The sequence below is a fragment of the Hylobates moloch genome, unplaced genomic scaffold, assembly GCF_009828535.3.
Source record: "Hylobates moloch isolate HMO894 unplaced genomic scaffold, HMol_V3 SCAFFOLD_5, whole genome shotgun sequence".
Taxonomy (NCBI): Eukaryota; Metazoa; Chordata; class Mammalia; order Primates; family Hylobatidae; genus Hylobates; species Hylobates moloch.
In genome coordinates this window covers 74,676,199-74,694,971 of record NW_026652280.1, presented here as the reverse complement: position 1 = coordinate 74,694,971, position 18,773 = coordinate 74,676,199, and the positions used below count along the sequence as shown (strand labels likewise).

The following is an 18,773-nucleotide window of genomic DNA, read 5'->3' as shown; positions in this document are numbered from 1 at the left end:
ATGCTTACTCAGTTAAAATACCTCTGGAATCTAATGGCCAAACAATGATATTTTCTTATTGGATCTGTGTGAATTTGACTAACCTTACTTGTCATTTCTAAGAGGATAATATAGATTTCACCCATTTGTATTTTAATCAACCTTCATAAGTAAATCATTACTTTAAAAAATCACCGTACATGTGATATTATTTTAAATCTAAATTTAAGATTGGTTCTAGATTTACTCAAATAATAATAGAGGTAACACATTACAGATATTAATTTATGAAAATTCAAGTTCTTATGGTACATGCCATAATACATCTAGAAGAAATAACATTCAGACCCACCCCACATTTCAATTTTCATGTAACAGACACACACAGGCGCACACACACACACACACACGAGTAAGTGCACATGTAACACAAGCAACAGAAGCCTATATATTTCAGAAACATTTATTATTCCTCTTCACATTTTGATTTTAATAAAAAGGTCAATTGTAAGTAAATGTAAGTAGTCTGTTGTTCACACTTCTTTTACCACTTACATTCGGCTTTTGTCCTTTGGAACCAGATAAGTCATCCAAATGGATTATATATGCTGTGACAAACCAGTGATGATAACAGTTAAATAAAACATTTTTCCTTTCCAGTAAGCACTAAAGACACGACATCAAAAACAGTACCATAATAATTTTCACTTATTAACTTACATGTAATTTCACTGTCGGTGATAGAAAAATGTATATATTTCTTGAATAATGCAATAAATATGATCCTTTTTCATCAAATATATGAGATGTTTAGTCCTGCATGTTCTGACCCTTGTTACTCTAACTATGGTGTTTTTTTCACATCCTTTTGGATCTGTACTGAGCTTTCAGTTTGACTGCCTTAGATTGTACAATAGAAGCACAGACAAATGATATATGTCAGAAATTGCATATAAATTTAGATTCAAAGTTGATCAACTTCCTTTGGCAGACACTTTTAGGGTTTTTTTTTTTTTAATACAGTAATGCCTCTTTGAAAGTGACACTCGCCTGGGATACTTTTTGAGGGTAAAGAAAATAATTTACATAAACAAATCTTGTTTTACTTTACAGATAAATTTTTTTTGATATCTTGGAAAGTCAAGCCCTAATCTATCATTCTCGTAATGATTTCTGTAGCAGTTTGAAACAGGAACAAGGAAGAATGGACTGGGAAAATTGCTCCTCATTAACTGATTTTTTTCTCTTGGGAATTACCAATAACCCAGAGATGAAAGTGACCCTATTTGCCGTATTCTTGGCTGTTTATATCATTAATTTCTCAGCAAATCTTGGAATGATAGTTTTAATCAGAATGGATTACCAACTTCACACACCAATGCACTTCTTCCTCAGTCATCTGTCTTTCTGTGATCTCTGCTATTCTACTGCAATTGGGCCCAAGATGCTGGTAGATCTACTTGCCAAGAACAAGTCAATACCCTTCTACGGCTGTGCTCTGCAATTCTTGGTCTTCTGTATCTTTGCAGATTCTGAGTGTCTACTGCTGGCAGTGATGGCCTTTGATCGGTACAAGGCCATCAGCAACCCCCTGCTCTATACAGTCAACATGTCTAGCAGAGTGTGCTATCTACTCTTGACTGGGGTTTATCTGGTGGGAATAGCAGATGCTTTGATACATATGACACTGGCATTCCGCCTATGCTTCTGTGGGTCTAATGAGATTAATCATTTCTTCTGTGATATCCCTCCTCTCTTATTACTCTCTTGCTCAGATACACAGGTCAATGAGTTAGTGTTATTCACTGTCTTTGGTTTTATTGAACTGAGTACCATTTCAGGAGTTCTCATTTCTTATTGTTTTATCATCCTATCAGTCTTGGAGGTCCACTCTGCTGAGGGGAGGTTCAAAGCTCTCTCTACATGCACTTCCCACTTATCTGCGGTTGCAATTTTCCAGGGAACTCTGCTCTTTATGTATTTCCGGCCAAGTTCTTCCTATTCTCTAGATCAAGATAAAATGACCTCATTGTTTTACACCCTTGTGGTTCCCATGTTGAACCCCCTGATTTATAGCCTGCGGAACAAGGATGTGAAAGAGGCCCTGAAAAAACTGAAAAATAAAATTTTATTTTAAGGAAATACTAAAAATACATGTTTATACACACAAAAGTGCATATTTGTACTGGTGTTTTCTTCAAATTATATATTATAACATAAAGTTGTCTCAAATATCATAATTTAATATAATACATATTTTACTAAGCCACAATCTAGCAATTCTTTGGAATTTTCTAAATATGCTATTTTTTTATGTGTTTTCAAGTTAGGTAAGGTAATTTCTCTATATTTGAAAAATGCTCCAGTCTTTGAGTTAGTGGGGCAAATTTTTATTTGTTTAATATATATTTCAGAGTAATTTTTCTGTTTTTCTTTTCTTTTTTTTTGTGATGGAGGCTCACCCTGTCACCCAGGCTGGAGTGCAGTGGTGCAATCTCGGCTCACTGCAACCTCTGCCTCCCTGGTTCGAGTGATTCTCATGCTTCAGCCTCCCGAGTAGCTGGGATTACAGGTGCCTGCCACCAGGCCCGGCTAATTTTTGTATTTTCAGTAGAGATGGGGTTCCACCATTTTGACCAGGCTGGTCTCGAACTCCTGACCTCAGGTGATCCACCCATCTTGGCCCCACAAAGTGGTGGGATTACAGGCGTGACAGGCAGTAATTTTTCTAAGAGTTATTGAGTGTTTAGTGCGTGACTTTCACACTGCTGTGTACTTTGCATTTCATGCTGAATGCACTACGTTCTGTACTAGTGAGTCACTGGAAACATTTAATTAATCAAACTAAACAATAATTCATAATAAACTATAAAAGGCCATGAAGTCAAAAGACAGGGTACTCTAAGCATAAACAAAATGTCTGACTAGAGTGCAGAAAGGGAAAGATTCTTTGAAATTGGGACATTTGGTTTTAGATCTAAAAATGCATAGAGATGCAATGGGTGGGTGGAGAGAAGAAAGGATTCTAGATGGAGAGGCTGAAAATTAGACATGCTGAGGTGGACAGGGCAATGCCTTTTTAGAGGAAAGGAAGTCCAACGTGTAAGAATTGAAGGATAAAGTGGTACATGCAGTAAAGTCTAGCTGAGTTGATATTCTCTATCCATTTCCACTCTGCTTCTCTTCCCTTCTTCCTATTTCTAGCCTTATTTAAATGTCCCTCTTGTGGTTCATATATAATACTCTCTCAAAGGTACTATTCTATCTATCAGTCTGTTTATTAAACAAATGCTACCAGTATGAGACTGCGAGCATTCTTTTCTCAAAGACTGCATGTGTTATGCCTGTCATCCCAACCAAAACATCTGCATGGTTTCTGGGTCACCAAATGGAAAAATAGATAAATAATAAAAACAAACACACGGTATAACATTTTTGAATGTTTGTGAGATATCAAAGTCTAGTTAAGTGAGGGTATAATGTGTGCTTTGAATATATATTTTATAGGTTTTTAAAAACTTTTAAGTTCAGGGGTACAAGTGAAAGTTTGTTACATTGGTAAACTTGTGCCATGGGGGTTTGTTGTACAGATTATTTCCTAACCCACGAATGTGGCCACATATTTGCAAAGTCATACAAAACCCAGGTAAAAAACAGTACCCAGTAGTTATTTTTTCCTAATCCTGTCCCGTCTCCCACCCTTCACCCTCCAAAAGGCCCCAGTCTGTGTAGTTCTCCTCTATGTGTCCATGTTTTCTCATCACTAAGCTCTAAGTAAATGAAATGGTTATGGATACCAAGGTGATAAGTCTACAAAGACATGCATATTAATTACATAGGAAGTTACAGGCATTCATGTGGGTGCTTTCTTCGTGTTCACCTACTTTCATTCAGCTCTGCTCCAATGTATAATGCTAAAACCCTATGAGAAACTTGTTGAGAAACCATGGCTGAGGCTACATGTTTGCAAAATCATACAAAACTCAATGACACTTTTCATTAGCCCTTGTGATTGTGTAATCTAAAAGACATTGAATGTCTTAGGTTTTTTGCTGTCCTTGTAAAATGTCCTTCTGTGAAAACATTCCAGAATGTAAGTAAAGCCCCAAACACACCTCTGCCTTGCAAGGTTTCATTTGTGGGACACTGTGACAGGCTATAGATAAGTATGTTGATGCAAAAAAAAAAAAAAAAAAAAACTACGGGGAATGCTTTATTTTGGAAAACAGGTTTGGAGGGTTTCCACTTGTGATATGTTTTCTCAATTTACTCATAAACTTCTGTTAATCTGTTTTATGAGCAGCAGCAGGATAGAAAACACCCTTCAAAATATTATTAAATCCAGACAGATTGGAAGGTTAGTGAATTGCTGCTAAGATATGAACATGTCATCTCCCTTCCATATAACATATGACAGTTATGTCATGAAAATGTTGATTTGATTTGCCTATTGGCTACTTTAATCATGTATAATGAGTGTTGTCTAAAGAGAAGGAAATTTCAACCCTGACAAAGGCAAGGTATTAAGCTCAATAAACATATGTCTAAAAATGGAAGAAACCGAATTAATTAATTGTAACCTTTATTTCTCTGAATTTGTACAATTAAAGGTAGAGAAATCGCTTATTGGGTATATCACTTAGGATATTCATCACTTGAATAAAGATTTGGGCCAGATAGCCTGATCTAACTGTTCCATCCTGGGAGTCTACAGAAATAGGTAAAACATTTATTACAAGGTTTGGTCCATTCTAGCTTGTCTACCTCAGTTCCCACCATTTCCTTCCACTCTCTGTCTCTCTAAATCACTCTCTTATCACACAGTCACCAATGACTGGTGAAAAATAGCATTGTCCAAATTTGATATTACCCATGATTTTGTGTAGTGGGTTAACATGGTAGGAACTTTTCTATATCATGAATCCTTTCCTTTAGCCTTGGCGCTGAAATACCTAAACATAATAATGGCATACGATGGTAGATTTGGATATACATGTAATGCAATGAACAGACATACATAATGGTGATAGGTTGTATAACTACGCTTGTTAAAGTAGAGCAGTACTAATGCTCAATGAGGCAGAAGGTGGGAGGTCCTGTGTTGAAACTGGAAGCAGTGGCTTTTGACCTCCCTGAATATCTCTCCCTAGAAACATGTTATGAACTAGGCACCTGTTGCAACTTTAAATTACTGTGGTATTTAACAAGACTCTTCCTCTCTAGAAATGAGTCCCGTCTCATCATCCCCCATAATAAAAAGCCTCATGCTAGTATATTTATAAGACACTTTTCAGTTGCCACTTTTTTTTCTATATATCTCTGAGTCTGCTGACATGCAAACCTATTCCCACTACTGGATATGCAGTATTTTAAAAGAAATACAAAAATGATGAGTGCCTTCATCTTTCTTTCTTTTTTTTTTTTTTAGATGAAGATGAAGTCTCACTCTGTCTCCCAGGCTGGAGGGCAGTGGTGCGATCTTGTCTCACCGCAACATCTGCCTCTCGAGTTCAAGTGAGTCTCCTGCCTCAACTTCCTGAGTATCTGGGATTACAGGCATGCACCATGACACCTGGCTAATTTTTGTATTATTAATAGAGATGGGCTTTCACCATGTTAGCCAGGCTTCTCTCGAACTCCTGACCGCAGGTGATTCACCCACCTTGGCCTCCCAAAGTGCTGGGATTGGAGTGGAGTGGCTTCATGTTTATACAAAAGGACTGCCTGTGTCTCCAGGCTGACTTGACCTGAAATGGCAATGACAGTGGTATTAGCTAGAGTGTATGAGTCTTGAAAGAAAGATATTTTAAAGGAGCATAGCCCCTTTAAATGGCCTTCCATTCAGCATTCAGACTTTCATAGACACATCACAGAAGTGGTTACATAATGATTAGTATTCCAGGAAATAAAAATTAAAATCTTAATGCAGTACTATGACTCACCTAAAAATCAACCAAAATAAATATGATCGACAATATTAATGTCAAGTATTGGTGTGGATGTGGAACAATTATAGCTTGTACACATGGATAGTAAAAGTCAGATTGGCATTCATCTTTGGAAAACCAATTGGCAGTATCTACTATGGCTGGACACATGCATATCTTATGACTCCAACATTTCATTCCTTGTTTTATACCCAATAGAATTGAGTAAATATGTCTACCTAAAGATTGTACAAAAATAATCACAGTAACATTATTTGGAATTTGTTGAATAACATTCGATTTATTTATTAGGATGTTACACAACAATGAAAATGGAGAAACCACCACTACATGCAACAGTATGGAGGAATTGCACATAAAATGAGTGAAATAACCCAGGCATGCAAGAATACAAATTCAGTGATTTCATTTCTAAATGGTTTTTGAAAATATAAAACTAATCTATCATATTGGATGTCAGTTTATGTTTAGGTCCAGGGACAGTCTCTGAATTGCTGGTTACGTTCTAATTTTTGTTCTGGGTTTTGGATACAAAAATCTTTTCATTTCCGAAAATTCACTTGATATTTACCTTAAATATGTATATACGTGTACATATATGTGTGTATATATGTATACTTTAAAATGTATACATACTTTAAATATTTTTCAAACAACGAAGGGTATTTACTATCAGATTGTAGGCAACTGCAGGATTTCATAATCACTTTTTGAATCTCTAGCAGTTTCTAGGACAAAATATATTTTCAAGCTACGCTTGCAAAACTAATAAAGCACACAAATCTCACAGAATATTAGATTAAATCATTATTCTTTATGTTACTAAAAATGTGCTGTCTTGCTTATAAAACAGAGATGCTGGTAGCACAGTCACTGCTTTTTCTCAGCAACAAGGAGATTGATGATTCTGGTTTTCCTTAGTAGCAGTAAATAAGTTAATGCACTGATCTTATTTGATAATGGCCCATGATTCAGGGCCAGGAAACTATTTTCTGAAGGAAGAACTTATATGTAGACAGTTGGCTATGTAGTATTATGTTCAGCGGCACCCGTGACATCATTTAGACACACACGTTTTTGTTTTTGTTTTCTCAATTGTTTGTCTGTGAAATCTTAAATTTTACCTTAAGTCTTTCCCTCATGACTTTAAAAAATTCATTCTGTAATAAATCACAAGCCCCTTTGGGAGATAATTTAAATTATCCAGTTTTCCACAGTATGTTGATATTCATGCTCTGGTGTAAATAGGGAATGGGAATTAGACTATGTTGTCTGGAGGGGCAGCTGTGTTTATGAAGTTAAAATCTGAATCCCGCCTAAACAGAGTGTAGCTTAAGGAAATTTGGTATCTCTGGAGAAAAGCACCCATGGGCGATAAACATGAGCTTGGAAAGGAATCAGAAGAAGGTGACCTGCAGAGCTTATAGATTGCAGTGAACTCCAAGAATGAGTTCTCAGACAATTCCAGCTTAGCGGGGCGAGGGACAGCTCGTCTAAGAGAATCCGCCCCAGCATGCATCTGCCAAGTATTTATTGAAAGGGCTTGTTAAACCACAAACATCCAATAGATGGTTTTTTTGAGGTCGGTTTGTGAGACACCTGTGGCCTTGTAAAAGCACTCAGACTGCATTCTCAGGAGGCTGTTTTCAGCGTTCCTTATCACACCACACACTCCACTCCCTGTCCTGTTTTCAGGGTCAAGGAGTTTCATTCTCATGCACAAAAAACATACACACAGTGCCTCAGTATTTTTCCATGCCCTGACCTCAAATGCCATGCACATAAGTTGGATATGTTGCCCTGCACCCCCCACAGTGACCAGAGACACCTCCACATCCTCCAAATATGCGCCACGGAAGCATACAGTGACAGTAAACTCTTGGTTAACAAAAATACTGCTTTACTGAGTTTACCTCATGGAAGATGATTAGCAATTACTTAGTTGGTGTGAGCTTTGCTTCAATATTCTCTCCTACAAAAGTACATTTGGCATTTTACTACTGGGATTGTCTCACAAAAATGACAATGAAATACAAAAAAAAATAAAAATTGTCACTAAAAATCACTTTTCCAAAAACTGTAAATATATTAATTTCAATGAATTTCACCTAAGTATTCCAGCTTTATATAAACCAAGTAGGAAACACTGTAACAAGAAGCAAGAGAGACAAATAAAAATAATAACAAATCTATGACTCCTCTTTACTCCAGGTGGGGTTTCAGAAACGACCTGAAGTACTGAAGTGTGTGAACTTGTACTTGTCTTCCTTATTTTACTGTTTTGCTGTTTGAATAAATTTTGCATATACAGAATTTGTGGTAATTAAATTAATCACATTACAACTCAAGAACTACAGCTAATATACATAATTGTTGTGCATTTTCTTGAAATATCAATCAACATTAGACATTTAAAGATCACATAGTAACCTAAGCTTATAAGTACACTGTAGTGATTAATGCATTATAAAATACCACTCAGAGGATGGCCAATACAAAGGATATATGCTAAAGGCTGTCAGGCTGCATGACTTTAGGGGGCACTGATTTCTTTATTTTCTACTTGTTTCCTGCAATTTTGCAATGCAATGACCTGCCACATCACTTTCTATTGGCATCAATATTTATAATAACCAAGTGCCCATATACTCCCCATATATCAAACCTTATTTCTTCCTTCTGTCTTCAGTCACTGCTGGGATCCTCCTGCCCTGCTTGAGAAGTGACATGAGTGATCTTTGAGAGTTTATGGGCCACTAATTTTGTGAAATTTCAAACATCACTTTAACATAAACACATTACAGTATTCTGTAAGAGTATTTAAGAAAACTATCTTTTAAGACATATCTGTTTTATTGCATTTTATTAAAAAATCTATTATGAACAATTTCTGTGGATACAATCAAACAATGTCTATAAGACTATAAGTTTACTTAAGAACTCTGGGCTTCAGGTTCTACATCATATAATGAGGTTGCATGACACAACTCAGGACATATGTGACAATATATGAAACATATCATAATATGTGATGATAATTAGATAATTATAAAACACCTGACTTGGCAAGAAGGCAAAAATTGCCTTCAATTAAGATCAAATCTTTTATCTTTACAGGCCATTTTTAAAAACTTATTTTAATGAAACACTTGGATATGATAAATTATGTATGTATAATTTTAGTCATATCAGACTTTTCGTGATATGAAGAACTATATATAAATGAAATGGCCATTAATAGAGGATCGGTCAAATAAATTAATGTATATGAATAGAAGTGAATGCATTTTCCTCTAATATTATTTATTTATATATAAAATGTGTTATTCTGACATCATTTTTGTTTAAAAAGCAGAAATCCAATACCATAGACAACAGAACCTGCTTATCCTTACGCAATGTGATTATGCCTACTTTTGCTTTTTTTACTAGTATCTTTATTTTTCAGCGTATTGTAGGAGTGTTGTTTGTAAATTTAAGTGTGTTTGAGAGGGGTATTTGTTTTGTATAATGTGCAATTAAAAGAAAATGCCCTATGTAGAGATTAGTGAACTGGAAATGATTAATACTGGTTGACTAGAGTCATTTTACTACTGGTAATTAAATATAATATTGAGCATAAGCTAGATAGAAACAAAAGGAATACTTTAAATGGTCTGTATTTTTTTTTCTCAATCATTGCCCTATCTATATAAAAGACCAATTGTTAAATCACATTCTTATATTTGTCACTTATTCCTGTGAGAGGAAGTGTCCAATACACAAGAGTCATACACAGAGCTACTTATATAATCCAGGTAGGTCAGGAGACAATACTGAACCCTTGTGCAGAGGGGATTGCCTCCAGGAAAGAAATCAGCACTTATGGATCAGGTACTAACTTTTGTTATTTTTCTGGTTTACTTTGTATATTTCTTTAGTTCTTTTATTATTTTCCACTAAAAGTATCATATAAAACTAAAGAAGACTGTAAAACAATGTGAACATTTATTTTAATCACTTTAATCTAATTATTATTTAAATATATACGCATCGCTGGCAAGGAATGTGATAAAATGCTAGCACTGGCTATAGAGATGTTTAGACATTTTCATTTGCATTTCAATATCTTATCTGTACATATATATATTTAAATGTTATATTGTAAAGAAAATCATTATTTTTAAAGATGTGTCTACAAAGGCAGCTTTTTAAATAAATTTAGACTGAAATATTAGAGACCTGCATATTGATCACTAGACCATTTTTCAGATGTCATCCTTTTTCTGTTTTTCATCTATCTCCAACTCTACTTTTCTTTTACGTCACAGAACAGAGGGAGACACGTATATTATACAAGATATAATTTGTTTAGATGAAATGTAACAATGGGATCAATCATTAAATTGGCCCTCCAACGATGGCCAATTTATTTTTACCTGAAGTCTAGCAGGTTTCAGAAGTATAGAAGAGAGGAGTCAAAGAAAACAAACAAACAAAAATTTGTTACCACTTCCTGGTAATTGGGATGGGGAACATAGCTCAGAAATGAATTTATCTGAGGTTATGAGACTGTGGACATATGAATATTGTTGCACGTCTGATTTGTTGGTGAATGGATAATGTGGATTCTATTTGATCAGGGAAGAGGGACACATATAGTAAACCATAGTCTCTTTCTTAGTCAACCCTAGCTTACTGATCATGGAGACCCTTCCACTCACTTTTCATGCAACCATCACCCTTCCTACTCCAGTGGTTTGTGAACTACACACTGTCTCCATCCCAGTGACAATAGGATGCAGGTTTGGTTATTAACGCTGGATAGGACCTTGGGAATTATTGGGAAAGTTAAGGAATGTTATATGTAAGAACCTGTCATTGCCCTGCCTGCTCCACATTTTTGGATGATGAGAGAAACATAATGGGATATACTCATTACCTGCACCTATCACTTAACTATGCTTGTCCATTACAAGATATCACAACATTGCTACAAAACTGAAAGCAAAAGCAATAACAATAATCTTGCCATAAGATGTGGGTTATCTGATCAAACTAATTATAAGAACTGTTACCTTGAACTCTGAGGACATCAATTTCCTAGTCTATAAAAGAGAAGTAGCAAAAATCACCATAAATAAATAATGCATAGGTTTTCATGAAATTAGCATGATTTAATTTAAATGAAAGTGTACCACAGCCTCTGTACAGTGCTATACAAATATAAGAGATATTATCGTGATCACTTTGTTGATTTACATTAAATTGGATATTTTTTAGTAGTTTGTTTATATCTTTATTTTTAATTACTGAAAAAAGACCATTGGTTTGACTATTAACATAGTAAGATAATGTTAACCCTTCACTTCCGTTTTCTTCTTTCAAACCAGGGATTTCCAGATCTGAATGATGAGTCTTAAGAACTGCACTGTGTTTACTGACTTTGTATTCTTAGGACTTGCGGGTACACAGGATATACAGTAGGGGCTCTTCGTGCTTTTCTTCCTGACTTATGGCATAACTGTGATTGTCAATCTAGGGATGATCCTACTGATCAAGATGGATCTCACACTTCACTCACCCATGTATTATTTCCTGAGCAATTTGTCTTTCTGTGATGTCTGCTACTCTTCCACTGTCTCTCCCAAAATGCTGGCTGATTTCTTATCAGACCAAAAGTGGATTCCGTATAATTTATGTGCCGTTCAGATGTATTTATCTGGAGTCTTTGCAGATGTAGAATGTCTCATGTTGGCTGTCATGGCCTATGATCGTTATGTTGCCATTGCAATCCAATTCTTTATATGATCACTATGTCCAGGAGGATCTGCACCCAGCTAGTGGCTCTTGCCTATGTTGTAGGTTTGGTGGATTCTGCAATCGACACCTGAGGCACATTCAGATTGTCATTCTTTTTTATTAAATTTTTATTATTTATTTATTTTTTATTTTTATTTTTTATTATTATTATACTTTAAGTTTTAGGGTACATGTGCACAATGTGCAGGTTTGTTACATATGTATCCATGTGCCGTGTTGGTGTGCTGCACCCATTAACTCATCATTTAGCATTAGGTATATCTCCTAATGCTGTCCCTCCCCATTCCCCCCACCCCACAACAGTCCCCAGAGTGTGATGTTCCCCTTCCTGTGTCCATGTGTTCTCATTGTTCAATTCCCACCTATGAGTGAGAACATGAGGTGTTTGGTTTTTTGTCCTTGCAGTAGTTTACTGAGAATGACGGTTTCCAGTTTCATCCACGTCCCTGCAAAGGACATGAACTCATCGTTTTTTATGACTGCATAGTATTCCATGGTGTATATGTGCCACATTTTCTTAATCAGGTCTATCATTGTTGGACATTTGGGTTGGTTCCAAGTCTTTGTTATTGTGAATAGTGCTGCAATAAACATACCCGTGCATGTGTCTTTATAACAGCATGATTTATAGTCTTTTGGGTATGTACCCAGTAATGGGATGGCTGGGTCAAATGGTATTTCTAGTTCTAGATCCCTGAGGAATCACCACACTGACTTCCACAATGGTTGAACTAGTTGACAGTCCCACCAACAGTGTAAAAGTGTTCCTATTTCTCCACATCCTCTCCAGCACCTGTTGTTTCCTGACTTTTGAATGATGGCCGTTCTAACTGGTGTGAGATGGTATCTCATTGTGGTTTTGATTTGCATTCTCTGATGGCCAGTGATGATGAGCATTTTTTCACGTGTTTTTTGGCTGCATAAATGTCTTCTTTTGAGAAGTGTCTGTTCATGTCCTTTGCCCACTTTTTGATGGGGTTGTTTGTTTTTTTCTTGTAAATTTGTTTGAGTTCATTGTAGATTCTGGATATTAGCCCTTTGTCAGATGAGTAGGTTGCAAAAATTTTCTCCCATTTTGTAGGTTGCCTGTTCACTCTGATGGTAGTTTCTTTTGCTGTGCAGAAGCTCTTTAGTTTAATTAGATCCCATTTGTAAATTTTGGCTTTTGTTGCCATTGCTTTTGGTGTTTTAGACATGAAGTCCTTGCCCAGGCCTATGTCCTGAATGGTAATGCCTAGGTTTTCTTCTAGGGTTTTTATGGTTTTAGGTCTAACATGTAAGTCTTTAATCCATCTTGAATTAATTTTTGTATAAGGTGTAAGGAAGGGATACAGTTTCAGCTTTCTACATATGGCTAGCCAGTTTTCCCAGCACCATTTATTAAATAGGGAATCCTTTCCCCATTGCTTGTTTTTGTCAGGTTTGTCAAAGATCAGATAGTTGTAGATATGCGGCATTATTTCTGAGGGCTCTGTTCTGTTCCATTGATCTATATCTCTGTTTTGGTACCAGTACCATGCTGTTTTGGTTACTGTAGCCTTGTAGTATAGTTTGAAGTCATGTAGCGTGATGCCTCCAGCTTTGTTCTTTTGGCTTAGGATTGACTTGGTGGTGCGGGCCCTTTTTTGGTTCCATATGAACTTTCAAGTAGTTTTTTCCAATTCTGTGAAGAAAGTCATTGGTAGCTTGATGGGGATGGAATTGAATGTATAAATTACCTTGCGCAGTATGGCCATTTTCATGATATTGATTCTTCCAACCCTCGAGCATGGAATGTTCTTCCATTTGTTTGTATCCTCTTTTATTTCATTGAGCAGTGGTTTGTAATTCTCCTTGAAGAGGTCCTTCACATCCCTTGTAAGTTGGATTCCTATTTATTTTATTCTCTTTGAAGCAATTGTGAATGGGAATTCACTCATGATTTGGCTCTCTGTTTGTCTGTTATTGGTGTATAAGAATGCTTGTGATTTTTGTACATTGATTTTGTATCCTGAGACTTTGCTGAAGTTGCTAATCAGCTTAAGGAGATTTTGGGCTGAGATGATGGAGTTTTCTAGATATACAATCATGTCATCTGCAAACAGGGACACTTTGACTTCCTCTTTTCCTAATTGAATACCCTTTATTTCCTTCTCCTGCCTGATTGCCCTGGCCAGAACTTCCAACACGATGTTGAATAGGAGTGGTGAGAGAGGGCATCCCTGTCTTGTGCCAGTTTTCAAAGGGAATGCTTCCAGTTTTTGCCCATTCAGTATGATATTGGAGGGGGGTTTGTCATAGATAGCTGTTATTATTTTGAGATACATCCCATCAATACCTAATTTATTGAGAGTTTTTAGTATGAAGCGTTGTTGAATTTTGTCAAAGGCCTTTTCTGCATCTATTGAGATAATCATGTGGTTTTTGTCTTTGGTTCTGTTTATATGCTGGATTACATTTATTGATTTGCATATGTTGAACCAGCCTTGCATCCCAGGGATGAAGCCCACTTGATCCTGGTGGATAAGCTTTTTGAGATGCTGGCTTCAGTTTGACAGTATTTTATTGAGGATTTTTGCATCATTGTTCATCAAGGATATTGGTCTAAAATTCTCTTTTTTGGTTGTGTCTCTGCCAGGCTTTTGTATCAGGATGATGCTGGCCTCCTAAAATGTGTTAGGGAGGATTCCCTCTTTTTCTATTGATTGGAATAGTTTCAGAAGGAATGGTAGCAGTTCCCCCTTGTACCCTGGTAGGATTTGGCTGTGAATCTATCAGGTCCTGGACTGTTTTCGGTTGGTAAGCTATTGATTATTGCCACAATTTCAGAGCCTGTTTTTGGTCTATTCAGAGATTCAACTTCTTCCTGGTGTAGTCTTGGGAGGGTATATTTGTCGAGGAATTTATCCATTCCTTCTAGATTTTCTAGTTTATTTGGGTAGCAGTGTTTGTAGTATTCTCTGATGGTAGTTTGTATTTCTGTGGGATCGGTGGTGATAGCCCCTTTTTCATTTTTTATTGCGTCTATTTGATTCTTCTCCCTTTTCTTCTTTATTAGTCTTGCTAGCAGTCTATCAATTTTGTTGATCTTTTCAAAAAACCAGCTCCTGAATTTATTAATTTTTTGAAGGGTTTGTGTGTCTCTATTTCCTTCAGTTCTGCTCTGATTTTAGTTATTTCTTGCCTTCTGCCAACTTTTGAATGTGTTTGCTCTTGCTTTTCTAGTTCTTTTAATTGTGATGTTAGGGTGTCAATTTTGGATCTTTCCTGCTTTCTCTTGTGGGCATTTAGTGCTATAAATTTCCCTCTACACACTGCTTTGGATGTTTCCCAGAGATTCTGGTATGTTGTGTCTTTGTTCTCATTGGTTTCAAAGGACATCTTTATTTCTGCCTTCATTTCGTTATGTACCCAGTAGTCATTCAGGAGCAGGTTGTTCAGTTTCCATGTAGTTGAGTGGTTTTGAGTAAGTTTCTTAATCCTGAGTTAGTATTTGATTGCACTGTGGTCTGAGAGACAGTTTATTATAATTTCTGTTCTTTTACATTTGCTGAGGAGAGGTTTACTTCCAAGTGTGTGGTCAATTTTGGAATAGGTGTGGTGTGGTGCTGAAAAAAATGTATTTTCTGTTGATTTGAGGTGGAGAGTTCTGTAGATGTCTATTAGGTCCACTTTGTGCAGAGCTTTCAATTCCTCGGTATCATTGTTAACTTTCTGTCTCATTGATCTGTCTAATGTTGACAGTGGGGTGTTAAAGTCTCCCATTATTATTGTGTGGGAGTCTAAGTCTCTTTGTAGGTCACTCAGGATTTACTTTATGAATCTGGGTGCTCCTGTATTGGGTGCATATATATTTAGGATAGTTAGCTCTTCTTGTTGAATTGATCCCTTTACCATTATGTAATGGCCTTCTTTGTCTCTTTTGATCTTTGTTGGTTTAAAGTCCGTTTTATCAGAGACTAGGATTGCAACTCCTGCCTTTTTTTGTTTTCCATTTGCTTGGTAGATCTTCCTACATCATTTTATTTTGAGCTTATGTGTGTCTCTGCACATGAGATGGGTTTCCTGAATACAGCACACTGATGGGTCTTGACTCTTTATCCAATTTGCCAGTCCATGTCTTTTAATTGGAGCACTTAGTCCATTTGCATTTAAAGTTTGTATTGTTATGTGTGAATTTGATTCTGTCATTATGATGTTAAATGGTTATTTTGCTCACTAGTTGAGGCAGTTTCTTCCTAGCCGCGATGGTCTTTACAATTTGGCATTATTTTGCAGTGGCTGGTACTGGTTGTTCCTTTCCATGTTTAGTGCTTCCTTCAGGAGCTCTTTTAGGGCAGGCCTGATGGTGACAAAATCTCTCAGCATTTTCTTGTCTGTAAAGTATTTTATATCTCCTTCACTTATGAAGCTTAGTTTGGCTGGATATGAAATTCTGGGTTGAAAATTCTTTTCTTTAAGAATGTTGAATATCGGCCCCCACTCTCTTCTGGCTTGTAGAGTTTATCCAGAGAGATCCGCTGTTAGTCTGATGGGTTTCCCTTTGTGGGGAACCCGACCTTTCTCACTGGCTGCCCTTAACATTTTTTCCTTCATTTCAACTTTGGTGAATCTGACAATTATGTGTCTTGGAGTTGCTCTTCTCGAGGAGTATCTTTGTGGCGTTCTCTGTATTTCCTGAATCTGAATGTTGTCCTGCCTTGCTAGATTGGGGAAGTTCTCCTGGATAATATCCTGCAGAGTGTTTTCCAACTTGGTTCCTTTCTCCCCGTCACTTTCAGGTACACCAGTCAGACGTAGATTTGGTCTATTCACATAGTCCCATATTTCTTGGAGGCTTTGTTCATTTCTTTTTATTCTTTTTTCTCTAAACTTCCCTTCTCTCTTCATTTCATTCGTTTCATCTTCCATCGCTGATACCCTTTCTTCCAGTTGATCGCATTGACTCCTGAGGCTTCTGTATTCTTCATGTAGTTCTCGAGCCTTGGCCTTCAGCTCCATCAGCTCCTTTAAGCACTTCTCTGTATTGATTATTCTAGTTAGCCATTCATCTAATTTTTTTTCAAAGTTTTTGACTTCTTTGCCTTTGCCTTGAATTTCCTCCCATAGATCAGAGTAGTTTGATCATCTGAAGCCTTCTTCTCTCAACTTGTCAAAGTCGTTCTCCATCCAGCTTTGTTCCATTGCTGGTGAGGAACTGCATTCATTTGGAGGAGGAGAGGCGCTCTGCTTTTTAGAGTTTCCAGTTCTTCTGCTCTGTTTTTTCCCCATCTGTGTGGTTTTATCTACTTTTGGTCTTTGATGATGGTGATGTACAGAGGGGTTCTGGTGTAGATGTCCTTTCTGTTTGTTAGTTTTCCTTATAACAGACAGGACCCTTAGCTGCAGGTCTGTTGGAGTTTGCTAGAGGTCCACTCCAGACGCTGTTTGCCTGGGTGTCAGCAGTGGTGGCTGCAGAATAGCGGATTTTCATGAATCACGAATGCTGCTGCCTGATCATTCCTCTGGAAGTTTTGTCTCAGAGGTACCTGGCCATGTGAGGTGTCAGTCTGCCCCTACTGGGGGGTGCCTCCCAGTTAGGTTGCTCAGGGGTCAGGGACCCACTTGAGGAGGCAGTCTTCCTGTTCTCAGATCCCCAGCTGTGTGCTGGGAGAACCACTACTCTTCAAAGCTGTCAGAGAGGGACATTTAAGTCTGCAGAGGTTCCTGCTGACTTTTTGTTTGTCTGTGCCCTGACCCCAGAGGTGGAGTCTATAGAGGCAGGTAGGCCTTCTTGAGCTCTGGTGGGCTCCACCTAGTTCGAGCTTCCTGGCGGCTTTGTTTACCTAAGCAAGCCTGGGCAATGGCAGGCGCCCCTCCCCCAGCCTTGCTGCCACCTTGCAGTTTAATCTCAGACTGCTGTGCTAGCAATCAGTGAGACTGGGTGGGCATAGGACCCTCTGAGCCAGATGCGGGATATAATCTCCTGATTTGCCATTTTTTAAGCCTGTCAGAAAAGTCCAGTATTAGGGTGGGAGTGACCCGATTTTCCAGGTGCCATCTGTCTCCCCTTTCTTTGACTAGGAAAGGGAACTCCCTGACCCTTTGTGCTTCCTGTGTGAGGCAATGCCTCACCCTGCTTCGGCTCACACACGGTGAACTGCACCCACTGTCCTGCGCCCACTGTCTGTCACTCCCTAGTGAGATGAACCTGGTACCTCAAATGGAAATGCAGAAATCACCCATCTTCTTTGTCACTCAAGCTGGGAGCTCTAGACCAGAGCTGTTCCTATTTGGCCATCTTGGCCCACCCCCTACTGCATTTATGCTTAAGTTGCCCATGATTTGAGTGTAAAAACATGAAAATGTAAACTACTTATTAAAAAGTTTTCTTGCTATATAAAATTAAATTACATGAACAAATTATGATTTTTTTTTGGAAATTTTATCCTTACAAGCTAATAATTTTAAAATCTGGAATATCTTATAAATCATTATGGAAAACATTAACACACAGTGAAAATAAGAGAAAATGACTGAACAGAAACTTCACAGAAAATAGTTGAAAGTATCATTGATGCTTTCATTTTAAAAATCCCTCCCTTTCTTTATCTTCTCTAATTTTCAGATTGAAACAGAAATAAATCTACTGTCTTATATAACTTAGCATTTGGGTATTTTCCAAAGCTGTATTATGTACAAAATACATTATTAAAGAGATAACGTTTCTTTACACAATTTTCTGGGTGATTTATTCACTTTGAATATATCATTTCACTGGATACAAAATATGGAATAGAGAAGTGAACTTAAATGCCAGATCTACCACCTGTGGTTCATTCATTTACACCTCTTCCCTCATTCTGAATTACCCTTTCCATTCTATCAGGCCACCAAGGTCACCAATTGCTAAGAAAGCTTACTATTGGTAACTGGCATTCCCTTTGAAACAAGCCGCCCAGTAGAGTCTCATCTTAGTTACCATTATGAAAAATAGCCAAGAAAAATATAGGCCTTCTTACTATACAGAAATTGTGGGAAAAATTATTAGATTCAACATGTGATTTGGCACCATGGAAATTTGTT

At 37.2% G+C, this 18,773-nt stretch overlaps 1 protein-coding gene across 1 annotated transcript; it reads left to right on the top strand.

Moving 5' to 3' along the window:
• Positions 1 to 1,183: 1,183 nt before the first annotated feature.
• LOC116468142 (olfactory receptor 5W2) lies at positions 1,184 to 2,116 on the top strand. The gene has a single exon (XM_032151751.1). The coding sequence runs from the start codon at positions 1,184 to 1,186 to the stop codon at positions 2,114 to 2,116; it is 933 nt and encodes a 310-aa protein (XP_032007642.1).
• Positions 2,117 to 18,773: the final 16,657 nt, after the last annotated feature.